Here is a 23,945-nt window from a genome sequence, read left to right on the forward strand (position 1 = left end):
TTTTTTTTTTTCAAAACTTTAATTGCTTTATGTTCTATATTGCAGTCTGGGATCCATTTTGAGTTAATTTTTATATAAAGTGGAAGACTTAGGTCAAGGTTCATTTTTTTTTTTTTTTTGATGTATGGATGTCCATTTGGCTCCAGCACTGTTTATTGAAAAAGCCATTTTTCTTTCATTGAATTGCTTTCTTGCATTTGTCAATCAGTTGGGTGTATTTATATGGATCTATTTCTGTGTTCTCCATTCTGTTCCATTGATCTATGAGTCTGCACTCTATTAATACTGCACAGTCTTTGATTACTACAGCTATATTATGTTTTAAAATTGGGTAAACTGGGATCCCTGGGTGGCGCAGCGGTTTGGCGCCTGCCTTTGACCCAGGGCGCGATCCTGGAGACCCGGGATCGAATCCCACATCAGGCTCCCGGTGCATGGAGCCTGCTTCTCCCTCTGCCTGTGTCTCTGCCTCTCTCTCTCTCTCTCTCTGTGTGTGTGACTATCATAAAAATAAATAAATAAATAAAATAAAATAAAATAAAATAAAATAAAATAAAATAAAATAAAATAAAATTGGGTAAACTGATTCTTCCCACTTTGTTTTTTCAAAATCATCTTAACTGTTCTTGTTCCTTTGCCTTTCATATAAATTTCAGAATAACCTTGTCTACAAAAAAGTCTTCTTGAGATTTTTCTATGAATTGTTTTAAATCTATTAGCAATTTTAGGAGAATTGAGATCTTAGCTTTGTTGAGTTTTTTAACCCCCAACACAATGGTGGGGGGGGACATTTAGTCTTTCATTGTTAAGTATAATGTTAGTTGTAGGTGTTTTGTAAATGCTCCTTTTCAAGTTGAAGTTCTCCTGTATTCCTATCTTTCTGAGAGTTTTTTTCACAAATAGATGTTGACTTTTGTCAAAAGCTTTTTCTGGTTTGTTTGATATACTCGTGATCTTTTTTTTTTTTAGCCTATAAATATGATGGATTACATTGATTGATTTTCAAATATGAAACCAGTTGTGTGTTGCTAGAAGTAATCCCCACTTAGTCATGGTATATAATTATTTCTATGTATTTCTGAATTCCACATACAAATATTTTATTATGGGGATGCCTGGGTGGCTCAGCGGTTGAGCGTCTGCCTTTGGCCCAGGGCATGATCCCCGGGTCCTGGGATCGAGTCCTATATCAGGCTCCCTGCAGAGAACCTGCTTCTCCCTCTGCCTATGTCTCTGCCTCTCTCTGTGTGTCTCTCATGAATAAATAAATAAAATCTTAAAAAAAATTATTATGGCTTTTTTCTGTATATATTCATGAAGAATATGTTTTTGTTTCTTTTTGTACTATCTTTGTTTTTTTTGTATCAAGGTAATATTAGCTTCATAAAATGAATCTGGAAGTATTTCTTCAACTTCTGTTTTTTGGAAGGATTTGTATACAGTTGGTGTTAATTCTTTAAGCGTTTGGTAGAATTCTCCAGTGAAACCACCTGTGACTGTAGATTTCTCTTTCAGGAATTTCTAAAGTATTAATTCAACTTCCTTAACATTTACAGTGTATTGATATTTGTCTATTTCATATTGGATGAACTTTGGTAATTTGTGTCATTCAGGTATTTGTCCATTTTGTCTAAGTTACTAGATTTATGTGTACAGAGTAGTCTGTAGTAGTTCCTTACTATTGTTTTAATGTCTGAAGGGTATAGCGAGATCCCATTTCATTCCTCATCTTGGTAATTTGCATCTTCTCCATTTCTTTTTCAGTTTTGCTAGAGGTTTGTTAACTTCATTGGTCTTTTTAAAGAACTAGCTTTTTGTTTCATTGATGTCTTTTATTGTTTTTCTGTTTCCAGTATATTTCTGTTTTGTATTATACCCTTCCTTATGCTCATTTTTGTTTTATTCTTCTCTTTCTAGGTTCTTGATTATTGATTTGAGATGCTGTATCTTTCTAATATATATATTGAATGCTATAAATTTCCTTCTCAGCATGTCTTTAGAATCTCAATATGTTGTTCATTTTACTGATAGTTTAAAAGGTTTGAAACAAGTTACTTGCCTATGGTCATATAACTGCTGAGGGACTTTAGCTTCTCTGTCTCCAAGTCCAGTGCCTTATCCACTAAATCACAGGTACTTCTTGTGAAGGTGTTATTCTTATCTTTTCTCCCCTGGGTTAAGTCTCAAAGCATTAGTTTCTACTAAGGAGTCTGACATCTGAGTTGTAATACTGCTGTGAAAAGAGTATCAGGAAGCACCTGCAGCCACTCTGAGGACAGTGCTGTAGTTATATCCAGCACTACAACTTTTGTCTGCTAGTGTAGTTCCCAAATTTTGCCACACATCAGAATCATCTAGAATTTTTTTAAAAAATTCTATGCCAACATTACAGCCCATCCCAATTAAAGCAGAATGTCTGGAAGTGGGAACCAGGCATTGGTATTGTTTTTAGAGATCCCTTAATGATTTCACTTTGCAGCAAAGTTTGAGAACTGCCATTCCACTGTGATAAAGGAAATATATAATTAACATTGCAGCTGCAAGAGCTTAGAGATTTTTTTTCTTTTTACAGCTGCCACTTTGTTCCCCTTTGGGTCCCGATTATAGGATTACCTAAAACCAAAAACTGAAGGGAATTTCCTCTTCTCCATTCTCCAAAAGTAAAACTTTTGGTCCCCTGAATTCTGTCCTTTCAGCCATAAGCCAGAGGTTTGCAAACTTTTCTGTGAAGGGCCTATTAGCAAATATTTTGTGCACACAAAATAAGGTTCTTTCTATGTTTTGAGACAACTAGTGTATTATTACCTAACTCCTCTTCCTAGTTCTTCAGAGTTGAACAGTCTCTGTTAAAACTATTCAACTCTGCTTTTGTATATCAGGAGCAGCCATAGGCAAAATGAATGAACATGGCCATGTTCCAGTAATAACTTTATTTACAAAAGCAGGTTGTAATGAGAAACACAGATACCAAAAAAGCAGTTAAGGGCAGGATTTGGCCTAGAATTTAGTTAAAGTTTGCTAATCCTTGTCATAAGCATTCAAATGTCCCACTTTTGAAATGTCGATGTTCAGAAGTCCTTACAGTACAGAAGCCAGCTTCTGGCTCTGTAGGCTCAGTGAGGCTATATCCCTGAGTTGTCTTCGATTCCAGTGTGACCATTACTGAGCATGGGGACTGGTGCCTAACTTCAGCTGTGACACCTCTCCTCTTTTATTGTTGGATGACTGGTGTGAAAAGGGAACAGTTGGGCATTGGCAGAGCCTTACTCATTTGAATCATCTGAATCTATGTATACACAAAATAAGGTTCTTTCTGCGTTTTAAGACAACTTGTGTATTATTACCTAACTCTTCTTCCTAGTTTATTTGGCATTGTTATCAGCTCTAAAGCTGCACTGTCCAGTATGATACCACTAGGCACATGTAGCTGTATCAATTTATATTAATTTATATATTATATAATTTTAATATTATATATTATATAATAATATAATTTTATAATATTATTATAATTATAATATATAATTATGTAATAAATATATTATTATATTATTTAATTTATATATTATATTAATTAATTATATTTAATTAATTAAATTAATTAAAGTTAAATAAAATTTAAAATTCAGTTCTTTAGTTGCACTAGTTCCATTTCAAGTGGTTAATAGCCACTACATGATTAGTGGCTAGTGTGTTGGACAACATAGCTGCATTGCAGAAAGTTCTACTAGGCGTTCTGCTGTAGAATCATATCCCATGAATCTTGAACAACTCTAACTTTGGAGCTTTTTAAATCAGTATTTTTTAAGTTCCTTACTCCTCTTTATCCATTCAGCCAAAATTCATATTTTAATTAATTATATATTGTTTTATTTTAGATAAAAATAAAAAGAGTGAGTAAGAACTACTTGTCATATTTAGTGGAAACTTCATCATAGAAAGTTATAAAATTGCCATATATAAAGATTTTATAAAAAGTGATATGGACAGTGAAATTACATTTATTGACTAACTTGTATGTGCTAGACACTGCGTACTTTATAGTTGAAGCTCAGGAAAATTAAGTAAACATCAAATAAGCTGGTATTTGAAACCAAGCCTGTGTGAAGACTTCTAGACCTGTGTGAAGACTTCTAGACCTTTGTTTTCCTATTACACTGTGCTGCTTCAAGTTTACCAAAGACTGTGGCAGGTCTTTTACACATTTTATCTCAAGGAGCTGTAATTCCCCTAGAGATGTTTTATTGCTATACTATGTTAACTTAAATGAAGCAAGTACCAGTTTTCTTTAAAATAGAAATCTATCCTAGGCTTTTTTCCCTTAACAAGCATGTGGGAGAAGAGGAAAAATAGCAGTAATCCTATCACAATTTGGCAGCTAGTCTTAATAGGATTTATACTGTTTAAGAATACTGGAATTTAAAAAAAAATACTGGAATTTCATTTATAACATTATTGTTATGACATTAATTTATATTATAGTTATCAATAAGGCGACTAATTTGAAGATTATTTTTATAGAACAATGCAATAGATTCCAATGTCCTTGAAAAATTACAAGACATCTTTTTCCAAATTGTACTTTCAAGATTAGATTTAACAGAACAACTTGTAATAATTAGGAATATACAATATACAGTCTTCATTTTGTACATGAAAACAAGATGTCTTGTGAATGTTTTCAGTTTAACAAACTGTCAAAAAAGAGTCTTTGAACTAGATTAGGCATAGCAAAAATTTCACTCTTTGTAGTTGCAGGACAGAAAGGCATCACCTCCATCTCTTTCTGAGACTCCATTATATTAATTATGAAGATTTGCATTTCTAAGCAGCATCAGGAATTTCATTATTTTTCATTAAACATTGCAGATCATGCCTGCAGAACTCCATTTTCCTGGCAAAAGTGGAGAAAGAGATAAAATAGAATTGTGTTTAATAATGGTGGAATGATGTTAAAATGCATGTAGCATTAATCTTTCATATCTATATTAAGTATTTCTTTTTACCCTTTTAAAAATAACTTTATGGGGATCCCTGGGTGGCTCACCGGTTTGGCGCCTGCCTTTGGCCCAGGGCGCGATCCTGGAGTCCCAGGATCAAGTCCCGCGGCTGGCTCCTGGCATGGAGCCTGCTTCTCCCTCTGCCTGTGTCTCTCCCTCTCTCTCTCTCTCTCTGTCTCTCATGAATAAATAAATAAAATCTTTAAAAAATAAAAAATAAAAATAAATAAAAATAAGTTTATAACCTGATTCAGCACTTAGTATTAAGCTATTAAAACAAACTGCAATGTTAATAGAAAAGACAAGGTCTAAAATGGATTTGTTATATTTTCTGATACAGTGGTGTTTATCTTTGTGTGCAGGAGGCAGATGCTGAGCCCTTTCTGTGACACACTCAGAAGTAATCCATTGCAGTTAACTTGCAGACAGGACCAGAGAGCAGTTGCAGTGTGTAATTTGCAGAAATTTTCAAAACCTTTACCTCAAGAGTACCAGGTAACACTTGTTTTGGGCACTATTTTAGAAATCAGTTCAACTTTTTAAGAGGAAGTCTCCATTTTGAAATAGAAGAATGAATTCTCAAGTTTTTCAACTTGTGAAAGGCTCCATTTGTTTTCTGTAAGTTAGAAAAAATGAAGAAATCTTAGAATTCTTTAAAGTCAATAAGCTAATCAACAACAATTAATATCCAGGAATGCCTTATAGTAATGGTAAAAGGTATTTAGAATATTTATTGGATCTATTTTTAAGTGGTTTGTATTTTTTTTCTAATTGTTTCCAAAGTCTTCATCTTTGATTTCATCTAATTTACACAGAAAACAAGGTTTTTCAAAGAAAATAACTGAGGTACTCTAATCCAATTAATTAGAAGTCTTGGAAGTCCTGCATTAGAAAAGGTTTAACTCATGGTATCTGTAAGATGAAGGAGGGGCACCTGCATGGCTCAGTTAAGCGTCCAACTCTTAATTTCAACGCAGGTCATGATCTCAGAGTTGTGAGACACAGTCCAGTGTTGGGCTCCACACTGGGCATGAAGCCTGCCTAAGATTCTCTCTCCCTCTCCATCTGTCCCTCCTCTCTCTCTCTCTCTTTAAAAAATGGGGGGTAGGGGGGGACGCCTGGGTGGCTCAGCTGTTGAGTGTCTGTCTGCCTTCAGCTCAGGATGTGATCCCGGGGTTCCAGGATTGAGTCCTGCATTGGGCTCCCTGGGCAAGGAGCCTGCTTCTCTTCTGCCTAGGTCTCTGCCTCTCTCTGTGTCTTTCATGAATAAATAAATAAAATCTTAAAAAAAAAATGGTGAAGGAAATGGTCCCACATATTCAGTCTGAATCTCTCATTGGACCTTTAAGTTTTTTGTTGCAGTGGCCATCTCTAAAACGCCTCATTTCTGCCTGCCATTTAAAAGGATTCTGTAGTCAGAAGTGGTATCTCAGAAGATAATTTAAAATGATAGCTGGTAAATTTTGAGCTTCCTATCTGTGTTTATGACCCCACTGAATGCTTCCAGACACCATAAGATAGCAACTGTATTTCTAGGCATAGTAATATAATTCATGGAGTTGGTATAAATATGAAATCTTTATTTTTTTTTTTAATTTTTATTTATTTATGATAGTCACATACAGAGAGAGAGAGAGAGAGAGAGAGAGAGGCAGAGACACAGGCAGAGGGAGAAGCAGGCTCCATGCACCGGGAGCCCGATGCGGGATTCGATCCCGGGTCTCCAGGATCGCGCCTTGGGCCAAAGGCAGGCGCCAAACCGCTGCGCCACCCAGGGATCCCAAATATGAAATCTTTAAAATTTATCTGATGACTTATTCTTTTGGTGTTCAAAGTATTTTTTTAAAGATTTTATTTATTGAGAGAAAGAGAATGCACATGAGCAGGGGTGATGAAAAGGGACAGAGGGAAAGGGAGAAACAGACCCCTCCAGTAGGGAGCCCAGTGTGGGGCTCTATCCCAGGGCCCCAAGATCATGACCTGAACTGAAGGCAGACACTTAACCAACTGAGCCACCCAGGCACCCCCAAACTATTTTTTAAGTATGATCTCATTCATTTTATCACAGTTTTATTTTTTCAGGTTTGTCAAAACACATAAATTAAGTCTTCTAAAAACATTTGAAGTACATTATGTTTAAAATATCTTAATTCTCTGGATTAGTTTTGTGTTTTGTTAACTCTTGAAAATCTTCCTATTTATCTTGTTAAAACATTAGTCAAATTTGTCATCTAATTAAAAAACTTAGACCAATATACTTACCTTGCCTATTTCTAAAACCATAACAGCCTCGAAATACCCCTCAGGTAGTATATTATGGTCTTTATGTCCTAATATATATGAAGAAAAGTAACTATAACAACCTCGAAATACCCCACAGGTTGTATATTACTGTCTTTATGTTCTATTATATATGAAGAAAAGTACAATAATATCTTTTTTATATTATGCAGCCTTAAAGGGTTGCTATAAATTGTGGACTTTGTTTTGATTATACAAAATATTTCTTACTTTCCTGTTTTCCTAATAATTTTTTTTGTAGTACTTCGATGAACTAAGCGGAATACCTGCAGAAGATTTGCCTTATTATGGTGGTTCAGTAGAAATTGCTGACTACTGCCCTTTCAGTCAGGAATTCAGTTGGCATTTAAGTGGTGAATATCAGCGCAGCTCAGATTGTAGAATACTGGAAAATCAACCAGGTTAGTAGTCTATGAAATGAAATGTTGTGTAAAATTACATATCAACAATATAAAAAGGGATAAAGGGCACAGACCCAGGAGCCAGATTGAATTTCTGTTGTCATCCCACTGGTATCCATTTGTTAGAAGTAACTTAACTTCTCTGTGCCTCAGTTTCCTCCTCTGTACCAAGGTGATAATACCTGTCTTATAGAGTACTTGTGAGAAATAAATGAATTCTCATAGCAAATGCTTAGAACTATGACACATAACAAGGATTGTTGTCTAGATACATTTGCACATATGTGCACATGCTACGTTTTGGTTGTACCTTACATCTGCATGACACTTTTGACTTGCAAAGCACTTTTATTTTTATCATTTCCTTTTAGTCTTCTAAAACCCTGATGTGAGAGACAGAGAACATATTATTGAATTTCACAGGTGAGCAGAGACACTAAGTAATACAGTTAATTGGTGCCAGTGTAAGATCCTCCAATGCAGAGCTCTTTTTTATTAAATCATATTAGGTATCCTATTTTTTCTCTTCTAAAGAGTGTACATTTTATGTAATTATAAGTAACATGTCATTCTCCAGATACCAGAATAATACTGTTATCCCATGGCTAATAAGATGTATTGCCATATTATTTATTCCCTTTTAAAACCCATAAACTCTATGACAGTTCGGTATTCACCTTTGTAAACAAAATGTTATCACACCTGGTATGTTAATAAAGAGCAATAGGTAGTTTTTAACTCTGTGGTCATCAAAATTTCTAACCTGGTCCTTTTTATTACCCCCTTATTCCATACTTCATTACATACTCTGTTATTTACATTTTAAATAACCATATGATTTTTCCTTTTATTTTTAAACATGGTAGCTTTAACTAGATTTGTACAGTCATTTTTTTCATCACTCACCTATTTAATAAATGTCTAAAAACTTATAACTACTCAGCAATCCCATGTTAGAGCTGAGAAATGTAGACATCTGTCAATTATGGGTTTGCCAAAGATATGGTATCACACTTTATTGTTTTAGGGCTGGAGTTGGCAAACATTTATGGTAAAGAGAAAGATAGTAAATATTTTAGACTTGGTAGGTAGGTCATGCGGTCTCTGTTGGAACTACTGAACTCTGCTATTACAGTGTGAAAGCAGTTATAGACAATGTAAATTAATCGCAGTGTTCCAATGAAACTTTATTTATAAAAACAGGTAGCCTTCAGGATTTGGCCTGAGAGCTGTAGTTTGCTGACCATCCCCTTTTCTTTTTTTGATGATGATCACTTTGTTTTTCAAGAACTTTGAAATACTCATAAATACCAAAGAAAAGTTTTTTTTTAAGTTCTTTTACCCTGAATAATAAAAAAAAGTTCTTTTACTCTGTATTATATTTTCTTTCTTAACTTACATAATTCAGATTTTTCAAAACTGACATAAAATACCTATCTTTAAGAACTCTGTGTTTTCAAAAGATGAAAGTTATATTAAGTGTAAAGAAAACAATCTATCACTAGGGCTTAAGAGCCTCATCCCTCATCTATTAGCTATTTAGAAGTCCTTTAATCCATCCTGTACCTCTGCATGCTTGTGTTTAATCTGAAACTGGATGAGCATGTTATATAGGGGCCTCTAGGACATAGCATAAGATGAAAATACAAGAAAACTTTCCAAAAAGTTTTTGCAACACTCTAAAAAAGCCTTCATTATATAAATCAGTTAGGGGATCCCTGGGTGGCGCAGCGGTTTGGCGCCTGCCTTTGGCCCAGGGCGCGATCCTGGAGACCCGGGATCGAATCCCACGTCGGGCTCTCGGTGCATGGGCCTGCTTCTCTCTGCCTGTGTCTCTGCCTCTCTCTCCCTCTGTTACTATCATAAATAAATAAATTTAAAAAAAAAAAAAAATAAATAAATCAGTTAGCTTCATCTGTCATGGGTCATCTGGGGGGTGACTCCTATTTAGACTACCAGTAAAGATGATTCTTAGTGCTATTTCCTCTATTTATGTAATTTAGACACTTTAGGCCCAGTTTTATCTCCGGTTTTTGATATAATAATTTCCTCCCACTTAAGTCCTTTATTGAGAATCCAGTTTGATTTTTGACCCCTTGAGTTTTTTTAATGAAAATTTCCATTAAACATGTTTGATCTTTAAAGCAACTTTTAACCACAAGAATGGGATGCTTCAGTTTCTTGTTCTTTGAGCCAAAAGTCAATTTTTAAGAGATGCTTTCTGGTTTGCTTCAGATCTTTTTAAAAACTATGGTGCTGAAAAGTATGGACCTCATTCAGTTTGTCTAATTCAGAAATCAGCATTTGTCATGGAAAAGTGTGAGAGGAAGCTGAGTTACCCAGACTGGGGGAGTGGGTGTTATCAGGTAAACTATATGATCAAATGTTATATAAACTTGTCTTGTTATCAGTGGTTTTTATATTTTAAAATACATTTTATATTTTTAATGTAATGTACTGATAATTATTTATGTAAATATTAGTTTGGATGCTTATGTTTTGTGAAAATATTGTCATTTCTTTGAGAGAAAGTACCTTTTTCCATTTGTTTAAAAAAATGTGTAATTGTTATATATCAACAAGTTTTTTTTTTGTTTTTTTTGTTTTTTAAGATTTTATTTATTTATTCATGATAGTCACACAGAGAGAGAGAGGCAGAGACACAGGCAGAGGTAGAAGCAGGCTCCATGCACCGGGAGCCCGACGTGGGATTCGATCCCGGGTCTCCAGGATCACGCCCTGGGCCAAAGGCAGGCGCCAAACCGCTGCGCCACCCAGGGATCCCTATCAACAAGTTTTATAATAATTTTACTTTGGGGGGATCCCTGGGTGGCCCAGCGGTTTAGCGCCTGCCTTTGGCCCGGGGCACAATCCTGGAGACCCGGGATCGAGTCCCACGTCGGGCTCCCGGTGCATGGAGTCTGCTTCTCCCTCTGCCTGTGTCTCTGCCTCTCTCTCTCTCTGTGTGTGACTATCATAAATAAATAAAAATTTTTTTAAAAGCTTTAAAAAAAGTAATTTTACTTTGGGCATATATCCCAAGGAAATAATGGAATATATGTAATTTTTTGAACAAATATTACTTTATCATAGAAAATATTTGCAATTTATTTCATAAGGTCTGAGTAAAGCATGGATTTAAGAATTAATAAATCAACTACAGATTAATAATAGGTTTTCTCCTTTATAATTAGAAATCCAAAGGTTGTAAACTATTTTTTCTTAATTGTCTCATTTGCACATCTGATTTTGTTTTTTATTTTCTAAGATTTTATTTATTTATTCATGAGAGACATAGAGACACGGAGAGAGAGCAGAGACACAGGCAGAGGGAGAAGCAGGCTCCCTGTTGAGAGTTTGATGCAGGACTCGATCCCAGGACCCTGGGGTCACGACCTGAGCCAAAGGCAGGCAGGTCACTCAACCACCGAGCCTCCCAGGGTTCCCTGCAGCTGGAAGACCTAAATGGACTTCTTTAGCTGGGAATTTAATTATTACTTTTAAAGTTACTTATGAAATTAACTTTTTTTGGTAACAAGTTTTTTGAGATATAATTCATATATCATACAATTCATTTAAAATCATCTTGGAAATCTTATAAAAGACAATTCAAAATAAATACTTTTCAGTTATAATCTGACAACTATAATTCAGCAGCCGTTTTCTGATAAATTCCATTGCAGATTTATGTATTTATTGAATTCATAGTTTTGACCTGGTTGTAAACATAACATAAAATTTTGTTTTATTGCCTTCACTTCGTACTTTTTATGTGGAGCAAAACACCTCTTCCAGATTTTTCCAATAATAAAAATTACTATTCTTTTTTATTTTTTTTTAAATAAACTCTACCAGCAATGTGGGGCTTAAGGTCACAACCCTGAAATCAAGAGTCGCATGCTCTACTGGCTGAGCCAACCAGGAATAATTGTTATTCCTTGTGGCCATAAGACATTACATCTTTTTAAAGTATCATAATTAAGGAAATCATTTCCTTGTTATATAATCGAATTAATTTTCACTTTTCATGATAAAAATATGCTTTTATAAGCACATTTACAAAAAGATAATTTTTGAAATAAATTCCCTTAAGTGAAAATATTAAAAAGGATAAAGCTAAAACAGTGGCGACTATAATAGGAGGATGACATCTTCAGGCTATTTTGTTTTATTATTTCTTTGATTTATTAAGTAAAATTTCCACCCATCATGGGGCTTGAACTCATGATCCCGATATCAAGAGTCATATGCTCTACTGACTGAGCCAGCCAGGCATCCCATCTTCAGGCTGTTTTAGTAGTTTATCAACATCACAGCACCAGAAAGTGATTATGCAGATTTGCAATACCATCTATAAAGATTGAATGTACTTGGCTTCCCTGTACTTACAGTTGTCAGTTAATTTTGTTAATTTAATACCAACCACCATTTATATGGGAAAATATGTATAATCTCCAAACACTTAACATGGATTAGCTGTTTTGTTTTTTGTTGTTTTACTTATTTTGTTTTTGTTTTGTTTTAAATATTTTATTTGTTCATGAGAGACGGGGCGGGGAGTGCAGGGGCAGAGACACTGGCAGAGGGAGAAGCAGGCTCCTTGCAGGGAGCCCGATGTGGGACTCCATTCCGGGTCTCCAAGATCAGGCCCTGTGCTGAGGGCAGCGCTAAACCGCTGAGCCACCTGGGCTGCCCTGTTTTACTTCTTTTGACAGAAAAGTTGGAAGAATGCTATAAAATTTTTTTGAGTTATTTAAGTGTAAATTGCTGACATGTTTCACCCTCCTCCCCAAGTACTTTGTATATTTCTTATACACAAGGACATCCCTTTGCATAACCACAATCCTATCAAAGAAAAAGAAGGAAAGGAAAGGGGAAAGGAAAGGGGAAGGGAGGGGAGGGGAGGGGAGGAAAATTAACACTGATACATCTAATTCTTGGATCCTATTCAAGTTTTTCTGATTGTCCCAATAATGTCCTTATAGCAATAGGATCTGGACTAATATCAAATGTTGCATAGTTGTCATGTCTCTGGTCTCCTTCAGTCTGGAACAGTTCCTCAGTCTTTTAACTTTTATAACCCTGACATTTAAAAAAATTATAAGCTATTTTTTTCCTAGGATGTGCCTCATTTGTGTTTGTATGATATTTCCTCATAATAGAATTGAGGTCATGTATTTTGGGCAGTAATATCACAGAAGTGATGCTCATGTCCTTCTGATGGTACACTCTTGATTTGTCCTTTCACTGCTGATGTTAACTTGTTGGTGTCTAATAGGCTTCCTCACTATCAGTTACTCTTTTCTTACTAATTTTCTTTGTAATTAATAAGTATTTTGTAGAAAAGAACTATGTCAATGAATTTTTTTTATCAAACTTCCATTTTATTAATTTACATATTTATATCAACAGTGGGTCATGGATTCCATTTTATTCAAGGTATTACCATTACTATTATTATTTATTTTGATACTTAAGTTCCCCCAGATTTAGCTAGAGGAAGCCCCTTTAGGCTGGTTTCTGTGTCCTTTTGGCCTTTCCTCATCTTTCTTTGAATATTTCCTTGCTTTCTGGCATAAGATATTCTATATTTATCTTTACTTTCTTTGCCCCAGCTCTTGTGTCAACTAATTCTTCAAGGAGCTCTAGTTTAATGGAGTGTGGTATTTAAGAGACTAAGATCAATTGTTAGATACACTGTTCATTGCCACTGGGGTATAGCTACTCCCCATGCCCTCTTGGTAAACAGATATAGGAAATATATGTGTGTGTGTAATTTGTATATATACCCGTATGTGTATGTATATAACCATGAGTTTGTACCAGTATCTTTAATTCCAGTCCAAAACTAAAGGGTTCAGCTTAGTTTTCTCCCTTTCCATATTTATAACTCCTTTCTCAGGGGGGAAGTTTGGCTCTCTTTGTCCTCAGTGTGCTTATTAGATCTGTCCACATCCCTTTCACTTTCTCCCGTCTCTACCTGATTACTACCATCCTTACCCACCCCGATTCTAACACAGTTCACCAGGTCACATTTCTCCCTCACTGCAACCCAAATTCCATGCACATCTTTAGGATATAAATGCTCTTTCTTCTATTAAACTTTCTAAGCTTTATTGTTCTTGTTTCTACCATTTTTTGATTGTAAGAGTAATGACAATACTGATTCCATCTTTAGCCCTCCACCTTGTTCATGTCTGATTGATGAACTCTCTTGGGGTTATGTGTTCCAGGCCCCTTGGAGATTAATATACATACCTTAGAAATGCCTGCCAAGGCTGGAATGCAGGGAGGCTTGCTTTCGCCTTCCATGAATCTATTAGAGATAACGTAGTCTTTCCTCCTCCTGACTCACAGATGGCACCACAGGTCTTTTTTTTTTTTTTTTTTTTTTTTTTTTTTTAAGATTTGATTTATTTATTCATGAGAGACACAGAGAGAAAGAGAGGGAGAGACACAAGCAGAGGGAAAAGCAGGCTCTCCGCAGGGAGCCCAATGTGGGACTCCATCCCAGGACTCTGGCATCACACCCTGAGCCAAAGGCAGACACTCCACCACTGAGCCACCCAGGCGTCCAGGCACCGCAGGTTTATTAAAGATCAGTGTTCTGTTGGATGCTTGTGAAATCTTTGAAGTGCATGTGAGCCTTTTGATCTTACTACATGACCTTCTGCTTGTCACCTTGCTTTATAAAATCTGAAGACTGAAGTCTGCACTTTGCAGAGAAGAGCAAAGCTACACAGCTGTCCAGATCACTATCTGCCCAATCCTCCCTGAATTAAAGTGTATGGAGATGCCTGCTTCAGTTTTCAGTCTCACAGTGCCTTCTCTGTTTGAAGGATACTTTACAGTCCCTTCACCTTCCAACATTGACTCTTAATCATAAAACAGTCTGACACTATTAAATCTGGGGGCAAGGGGGGATTCATATGCCACCCTTCTTGCCTCAGTTAAAGCCGTTACAGGACAGGCACTGTGTCATGGGCTTCTTTGGTATCCTTTTTGGCCACTGAGCACAGTATTCAGGCAATTCTCACTTAAAAGAATAATTACATTGCACTGTAGTTATGGCAGTGCTAACTAGATGTGGGACAGACTTACGGAAGAGGTTACACTTTGTTTTCTTGAGCTTATTAGAACTTAAATTTCCAAATTAGTATTATATTTAAACTTAGTTGATGTTAGAGTCATTTTAAAAATGACTCAGTTGTTGAAATACATTTTTGGAACCCCTCTTTTGAAATTGCCTTTAGTAATAGTTTAATAGCCTCCTAAGAAAATCAAATGTAGTATTTTGCATCACACCCATATTAACTTAATGTTAACTAGTTTAGTCAACTACCTTTATCAAAGTTGGTTCTGGGCAATTTTGGAGTATTTCTAAAAATTACATTGACTTACAAAGTAAAAATTTGCCACCATCAGACTTACTCAGAATCACACACTTGGTTTGAAGATAGGCCCAGGAGAGAAGTTCCAGAAATATTTAAAGTGAAGTAGCATAATTGAAATTAGTGAGAAGTCTTTTTAGAAAACACCTTTGAAGGATCCCTGGGTGGCTCAGCGGTTTAGCACCTGCCTTTGGCCCAGGGCGTGATCCTGGAGGCCCAGGATCTAGTCCCACATCAGGCTCCCAGTGCATGGAGCCTGCTTCTCCCTCTGTCTGTGTCTTTGCCTCTCTCTCCCTGTGTCTCTCATGAATAAATAAATAAAATATTTTTTTAAAAAAAGAAAAAAGAAAAAGAAAACACCTTTGAATAGGGATCCCTGGGTGACTCAGTGGTTTAGCACCTGCCTTCAGCCCACGGCATGATCCCGGAATCACAGGATCGAGTCCCGCATAGAGCTCCCTGCATGGAGTCTGCTTCTCCCTCTGCCTGTGTCTCTGCCTCTCTCTCTCTCTCTCTCTGTATCTCTCAATAAATAAATAAAATCTTTAAAAAAAAAAAAGAAGAAGAAGAAAGAAACACCTTTGAAGAAGACATTTAAAATTGTTTAAAAGTTAGCTTTAGAAAAAAAAAAAAAAAAGCTAGCTTTAGGGATGCCTGGGTGGCTCAGTGGTTGAGCATCTGCCTTTGGCTCGAATCCTGATCCTGGGATCCTGGGATCGAGTCCTGCATCAGGTTCCCCTCAGGGAGCCTGCTTTTCCCCCTGCCTATGTCTCTACCTCTCTCTGTGTGTCTCTCATGAATAAATAAATAAAATCTTAAATTAAAAAAAAATGTTAGCTTTAATGGGAGCACCTGGGTGGTTCAGTTGTTTAAACATCGTCTTGGTTTGGGCTCAGGTCATGATCTCATGGTCATAAGATGGAGCCCTTTTTTGGGCTTCACGCTTAACCTAGAGTCTGCTCCAGATTCCATGCCCTTCCCCTTCTGTCCCTTGTACACCTCCCTATCTCAGAAAGAGAGAGAGAGAGAGAGAGAGAGAAAGGAAAGGAAGAAAGAAAAGAAAGAAAGAAAGAAAGAAAGAAAGAAAGAAAGAAAGAAAGAAAGAAAGAAAGAAAGAGAAAGAAGAAAGAAAAGAAAGAAAAGAAAAATTCTTTTTTTTTTTTTTTTTTTTAAGTTAGCTTTAGGGCAGCCCAGGTGGCTCAGCGGTTTAGCACTGCCTTCAGCCCAGGGCGTGAACCTGGAGACCCGGGATCGAGTCCCCCATCGGGCTCCCTGCATGGAGTCTGCTTCTCCCTCTGCCTGTGTTTCCGCCTCTGTGTGTGTGTGTGTGCACGTGTCTCTCTCATGAATAAATAAATAAAGTCTTAAATAATAAAATAAAATTGACTTTATTAGTTACCCCTTGCAGTTAAGATATGAGTCTTACCTTTATTTATTTATTTTTTAAAAAGATTTTATTTATTTATTCATGAGAGACAGAGAGAGAGAGGTAGAGACACAGGCAGAGGGACAGGCAGGCTTCTCACAGGGAGCCTGATGCAGGACTCAATCCCAGAATCCCAGAATCATGCCCTGAGCCAAAGACAGACATTCAACCACTGAGCCACCCAGGTGTCCTGAGTCTTACCTTTAAAGATGTTACCAATCCATGTATAATCACTAGGACCATTTTTATACCTGAGCAGATCTGGGATAGTGAAAAAGAGTAAAAAACTTTTACTATGCACATTTCTGTGTATTACCTTTTTTTTTTTTTTTACAATGAGCATATATTATTTTTATAATTTAAAATAACTAATAAAAATTTGATTTACAAAATTTATGACGTGTGGAGAAAATGACATACTGAATAATGGCTCTTTCACAAAGGTTTCAGCTGAAGTATAATGAGGATACTATAATCTACTGAAATGCTTTTTTTAAGGTTTTATTATTTTTTTTGTAAGTTTTTTATATTTCACTAGTCTCCACACCCAGTGTGGAACTCAAACTTACAATCCTGAGATCAAGAGTTGCATTGCATGTTCCACGACTGAACCAGCCAGGTGCCCCTACAGAAATGTTATTCTTGACAGCTTGGCTTCAGGGGTCTATGAATCCAAATTGTAAGTTGTGTGTTGTCTTATATATTTACAGAAAAGTGTCCATAGCTTTCCTCAGATTTTTTTGAAAGTGCTAAAGTAAAAGTTTAAGAACTGCTACCCCAGAGTGAAAGTTCTTTTAGACCTGAATAATTTAACTTTATATGAGATTAAAGATATGCCTATATCCCAAATTGTGTTTTATAGTCAGTCAACATTTTTAGTAAATTCTAATGTATTTTCCTGTAGGTGAAAAAAGGCTCATAATATCATATACGAGAATCTTATTGACCTGATTTTTTCTTTTCCTATTTAAAGGTTTCTTGTTCTCCTCAAGGTCTGACAGTTTGGGTTCAGAACACTTCATATTTGTGTAGTCGAGCTGGACAGGTCCTCCCCGTCAGTATTCAGATGAATGGCTGGATTCATGACGGTAACCTACTCTGCCCATCTTGTTGGGACTTCTGTGAGCTCTGTCCTCCAGAAAGAGATCCTCCAGCTGCTAACTTGACCCGAGCTCTGCCACTAGGTGAGTAGTCTCTGTGATTGGAGTAAAGACCAGGACTATTCTTATATAATGTTGGAAATTCCCTTCAAGGAAACTCTAAAACAGGTGGAGCATCTTCTCTTCTAATTGCAGTTTTGAGAAAGCCTCCTTCCCACATTGTTAGAAATTGAAGGTAAGTAAATATGACACTTCTGTTCAGTAAGAGCAAGGATAAGGAACTTTTCTGTCTAAAGATCCTCTGATTTGCAAAAAAAAAAATAAATAAATAAAATTCATTCAAGATTATAAAAATAATGTTTCCACCATTCATTTTGAAATCAAGTGTAAACAAAATTCTCATTAAACGCAAAAAGCAGTTAAATGTATTTCAGTTATATAGGCATACCTCATTTTATTCTTCTTTACTTTATTGCACCTCACAGATACTGCACTTATTACAAATGGAGGGCTCCTGAGTGGTTCAGTTGGTTAAGTGTCTGCCATCTGCCCAGGTCCTGGGGTCAAGTCATCCAGCTCCCTGCTCGGCAGGGAGTCTGCTTCTCCCTTCCACTTGCTCATGCTCTCTCTCATGCACACTCTCTCTCTTTCTCTCTCAAATAAATATAATGAAAGGTGTGTGCCAACTGTGTCAGCAGCTCTGCCAGTACTGAGCACCACTTTCCCAAGAGCATTGGCTCAGTTCACATCTCTGTGTCACACTCTGGTAATTCTTACAGCGTTTTAAACTTTTTAATTATTATTATGGTGAACTCTGGTCAGTGATCTTTGATGTTATTATTGTAGTGTGTTCTTTGGGAGGCACCAGGAACCACACTCATAAAACAGTGAACCTAATTGGTAATTCTGTGTGTTCTGACATTTTCCACCTACCAGCATTCCCATTTCCTTCCCCTTCCTCAGTCCTCCCTATTCCCTTAGATACAATATTGAAATTAGGCCAATTAATGACCCTACCATGTCCTCTAAGTGTTCGAGTTAAAGGAAGAATCACATGTCTGTCACTTTAAATCAAAAGCTAGAAATGACTCAACTTAGTGAGGAAGGCATGTCAAAAGCTAGTCATGTCAGTTAGCCAAGTTGTGATTGCACAGGAAAAGTTCTTGAAATGAAAAATGATATTACAGTGAATACAAACAGGAATGATTTTAAAAAAGTGAAACAGCCTTATTTCTTATATGAAGAAAGTCCGAGTTATCTGGATAGAAGATCAAACCAGCCACAACATTCTCTTAAGCCAAACTAACCCAGAGCAAGGCTCTAATTCTCTTCAGTTAATTCTAGGAAGGCTAAGAGAAGTGAGGAAGCTGCAGAAGAAAAGTTGAAAGCTAGCAGAGGTTGTTTCATGAGATTAAGGAAAGAAGCTGTCTTTGTAACATAAAAGTGTAAGGGGAAGCAGCAGGTGCTGTTGTATTAGCTGCAGCAAATTATCCAGAAGATCTAGCTCAGATGTAGTGGAAGTGGCTATACTAAACAACAGATCTTCAATGTAGATGAAGCTTCCAATGGAAGAAGATGCCATCTAGGTCATTCATAGCTAGAGAGAAGTCAGGCCTGGCTTCAAAGCTTCCAAGGATAGGTTGGCTCTCTTGTTAGGGGCTAATGCAGGAACTTGAAATTGAAGCCAGTGCTCATTTACCATTCTGACAATCCTAGGGCCCTTAGGAATTAGACCAGATCCTCTCTGCCTTTGCTCTGTAAATGAAACAAGCCTGGATGACAGCACATCTGTTGCAGCATGGTTTACTATTTCAAGCCCACTATTGAGACTTACTTCTCAGAAAAAAAGGATTCCTTTTAAAAATTACTGCTCGTTGTGAATACACCTGGTCATCCAGGAGCTCCAGGGAAATGAGCCATGAGATTCATGTTGTTTTCATATCCACTAACACAGCATCCATTCTGCAGCCCACAGATCAAGGGGTAATCTTGCCTTTCAAGTCTTCCTATTTAAGAAATATATTTTATAAGATATAGATAGTGATTCTTCTGATGGATTTGAGCAAAGTAAATTGAAAATCTTCTGGCAAGGGTTCCCGATTCTAAATGCCATTAAGAACATTCGTGATTCTGGAGAAGAAGTCAAAATACCCACATTCACAGGAATTTAGAAGAAGATGATTTCAACCCTCATGGATGACTTTGAGAGTCCAAGACTTCAGGGGAGGAAGTAAGCACAGATGTGGGGGAAACAGTAAGAGGACTAGAATTAGAAGTCGGACATGAAGATGTGACTAAATTGATGCAATCTCATGATAAAACTTGAATGGATGAGGGAGTTGCTTCTTACAGATGAGGAAAGAAAGTGGTTTTTTGAGATGGAAACTAGTCTTGGTGCACCTCCTGTGAAGATTATTGATAGGACAACAAAGGATTTATCAAACTTAGTTGATAAATCAGTGGCAGAGTTTGAGAGAATTGATTCCAATTCTGAAAAAAGTTCTGTGGGTAAAATGCTATCTAATAGCATCATGTGCTACAGCGAAATAAATCATTTGTGAGAGGAAAGGTCAATCAATGTGACAAACTTCATTGTTGTCTTATTTTAAGAAATTGCCAGAACCACCCCAACCTTCAGCAGCTACCACCCTAACCAGTCAGCAGCCGTCAACGTCAAATCAAGACCCTCCACCAGCCAAAAAGACTTCTAGAAAGTTCAGATAATGCTTAGAAGTTTTGAGCAACAAAGTACTTTTAAATTAAGGTCTGTACATTTTTTTAGACATATGCTATTGCACATTTAATAGCCTTCAGTACAGTGTAAATACAATTTTTAAATCCACCAGGAACAAAAAATTCATTTGACTTGCCTTATTGCAATACTTGCCTAATTGTGGTGGTCTGGAACCGAACTCACAATATCTCGGAAGTATGCCTGTGTTACGAGTAGGTGAGGTAGAAGAAAGGAAAAGACACTGGAAAAGATACTTAAAGAAGGGATTCACATACCGGTACACAAAGAAGAGAAAGGTGCAGGGACACAAAAACACCTGCACAAAGTGATAAAGAAAGATGGGCTAGTAGAGGCAAAGTGGTTTTCACTGAGGTATATTTTTTCTCATTGTCTCAGACTCTAGAGTAGAATTGAGACTAACAGAACAAAGTTGTAGGGAGACATATTTCAGTTAAATCCTTTCAATCATTAGTCCAGGAGAGTAAAGGAAAGAACTGCCTTGAGAATGGGGCATTTCCCATTATTGAAGATGTGTAAGCTAAGACTGATGACCCGTTTCTGAGAGTTATAAAAGTAGAATTCATGAATTCTCAATTAAAGCTCTGACCTAAGATCTATGAGATTTTAATTAAATAACTCTGAGATTTTAATTAAATGACCTATGTGATTTTATCATAGTCTGACATTTTTAGAATTGAATAATAAAGATGTTATGCACAATTTCATTTTCTCAGTTGGAGGTTTTTTTTTTTTTTTTTTTAATGGAACTGTGTAGCCCTTTGCCTGTTCCACAGTCTGGTTGAAAATGGAGGGCTACATTCATTTATACCTCAGACTTTCTCCACCTCTAAGATTTAGTTTCCTTTCTTTCCCAACCCTGGGGGCTTTCTACAGACATGAGCTGATAAGTAGAGTGTGAGTTTTAGGAGACTGGTTCATGTGGGGTGCCCCGGGGGGCCTGAGACCACCTCTGGGTTTGGTGACTCTCTAGGACTCACAGGACTCAGGCTGTCTTTGTACTTGTGGCTAAGATTTGTTATAGTGAAGAGATACAGGGCACAGTCAGCAAAGGGAAAGAGGCCACTACTGTGAAGTTGGGCGGGAACCTGTTCTCAGACACCAGCTAAACGCCATCCTTGCAAGTAGGACTTTGAAGGATGGCAATCTCAGGCCTTCTATGTTAGCTCTTTTCTTCACAGAACTTTGGGGATTAAAAAAAAAAAAAAAAAGAACTTTGGGTATTAGCTGTTTTCTACAGTTGTAGTAGTAATAACACAATGAATTATTTGAAATTATATAAGATCTTAGGTACTTTTGGTGTGGTAAATAGTACAAATAGTGTTCAATACTCTTAGTTAACTTTTACTTTTTTTTTTAAAGGTTTTATTTATTTATTCATGAGAGACAGAGAGAGAGAGGCAGAGACATAGGCCGAGGGAGAAGCAGGCTCCACACAGGGAACCCGAGGCGGAACTCGATCCAGGGACCCTGGGATCACGCTCTGAGCCAAAGGCAGATGCTCAACCGCTGAGCCACCCAGGTGTCCCAGCTTTTAATATGAAGCTGATAGGATGACTTAATTTTGTTGTAAATGTCAAATTGCTTTGGCTGGAACAAGAGGGCTGACAGTCCACAAGTTAGGTGGTTCTGATGGAGTTCCCATCCTCAGGCCTGATCTCAGTTAACTGTAAGATCTATCACCATTTCATTGTCCAAGAGAGGAGCAGATATTGAGCCATTGGCAGTTAGAGTTGAAATAGTTATCCCAGCTGGTTCAGGGGTGAGAGTCTTAGGAGTACTGTAGAAGAATGTCTGGGAAAGAGGGGAAATCCAGACCAGGTAAAGAGGCTATGAGATAATTATTTCCCCTTCTTGGACAAGTGAATCTATTAAAAGAAGGTGGGGGGTAAAGATGGCAAACCACCCACCCCTCCACCTGCATAGTCTGCACCTTAGACTCTGCTTATTCTGCTCCCTGCTTATCAGTCACCCTTCTGATATGGTGCTGCTAGGATGTGCTTGATTTCCCTATTAACTTACCCATTTCTATGAGGAAGGAGGCTCAGAAGAGTGTTGCAACTGCCAAATCACTACTACAATTTTTTTAAAGATTATATTTATTTGAAAGAGAGTGTGCACAAGTATGGGGAGGGGCAGAGGGAGAAGGAGAAGCAGACTCCCTGCTGAGCAGGGAGCCCCATGTTGGGCTCAGTCTCAGGACCCTGAGATCGTGACCTGAGCCACCCAGATGCCCCCACTACTACAATTTTGAAAAATATATAACTATTACAAGAATAGATTATTTTAGGCCTTGCTTTTTTTTTTTTTTTTTTTTTTTTTATTCACGAGAGATACCGAGAGAGAGGCAGAGGCAGAGGGAGAAGCAGGCTCCCCTCAGGGAACCAAAGTGGGACTTGATCCCAGGACCCCAGGATCATGATCTAAACCAAAGGCAGATGCTCAACCACTGAGCCACCCAGGCGTCCCTTCGGCCTTACTTTTTAAACATACACATCACTGTTGAAATTCTAAAATATCCTGACTTACCATATTTGTTAATGTGTTCACGGAGCATCCTGAGCCTTTACTGAATATTCATTGTGTCAGAAACTATGACAGAGGGCAGCCCAGGTGGCTCAGCAGTTTAGCTCCTGCCTTCAGCCCAGGGCCTGATCCTGGAGACCTGGGATCGAGTCTCACGTTGGGCTCCTTGCATGGAGCCTGCTTCTCCCTCTGCCTGTGTCTCTGCCTCTCTCTCTGTGTCTCTCATGAATAAATAAATAAAATCTTAAAAAAAAAAAAAAAGAAAGAAACTATGACAGATATTTCTTTCAGGTAAATAGTTTGTTTCTGTTTAATACTTTTTTATGACCCCCCAAACTTCTAAAAATATTTTGATGCTTTAAATGTATTTGTATGAGAAATACTAATACATTTAATTCTAATAATTAGAATTAACCTATGATGAAGCTTATTAAACAAATGATCACCCCTAATCTATTTGTTTTATGAAAGTTTTTAAGTTTTTAGACATGCCTTTAAAACATTAAACATGCTAATATTCTGGAGGAAGTGTAAAAAATATTCTTCTCCCTAAATTCTTCTGATTGTTGTTGTTCTTAGGTGTTAGTTCACATAACCTTTTCTTTTATTTGTAATTTCTCTTAGAACGTAGAACTCCTTGTTTTCTCTCTCCTTTTCTCTAGTTGTCATTTCTAAATGCTAGAATGTGATTAGAGTGTGACTAGATAGTTGTTCTGTATTGCCTAAGAGAGTTTTCCATTAGTGACTATGAAAGATTTATTTCTGACTTCTTTCTAGTCTCTTTAGATCTTAGGGGTTGTTTTTTTTTTTTTTTTTTTTTTTTTTTTTTAAAGATTTATTTATTTATTCATTCAGAGAGAGCGAGAGAGAGGCACAGACACAGGCAGAGAGAGAAGCAGGCTCCACGCAGGAAGCCCGATGTGGGACTCGATCCCGGGTCTCCAGGATCACACCCCAGGCTGCAGGCGGCGCTAAACCGCTGCACCACCGGGGCTGCCCTAGGGGTTGTTTTTGTTTCCATTTATTGAATGCTAGACACTTTGCCAAG

The 23,945-nt window shown here is 37.1% G+C and overlaps 1 protein-coding gene across 3 annotated transcripts in view; it reads left to right on the top strand.

The window, feature by feature from the left end:
* LMLN (leishmanolysin like peptidase) overlaps nt 1-23,945 on the top strand; it is a 91,584-nt gene that overhangs the window by 57,852 nt on the left and 9,787 nt on the right. For 2 of the 3 annotated variants that reach the window (XM_072811814.1, XM_072811812.1), the window contains exons 13-16: nt 5,363-5,495; nt 7,543-7,702; nt 9,938-10,068; nt 17,493-17,703. In XM_072811814.1, coding sequence (XP_072667915.1) covers nt 5,363-5,495; nt 7,543-7,702; nt 9,938-10,068; nt 17,493-17,703 — 635 coding nt within the window. Of the gene's footprint in view, nt 1-5,362; nt 5,496-7,542; nt 7,703-9,937; nt 10,069-17,492; nt 17,704-20,229; nt 21,095-23,945 lie in introns of those variants that run through there. The other variant, XM_072811813.1, reaches the window with a different exon arrangement.

This window comes from Canis lupus, chromosome 35, assembly GCF_048164855.1.
Source record: "Canis lupus baileyi chromosome 35, mCanLup2.hap1, whole genome shotgun sequence".
NCBI lineage: Eukaryota > Metazoa > Chordata > Mammalia > Carnivora > Canidae > Canis > Canis lupus.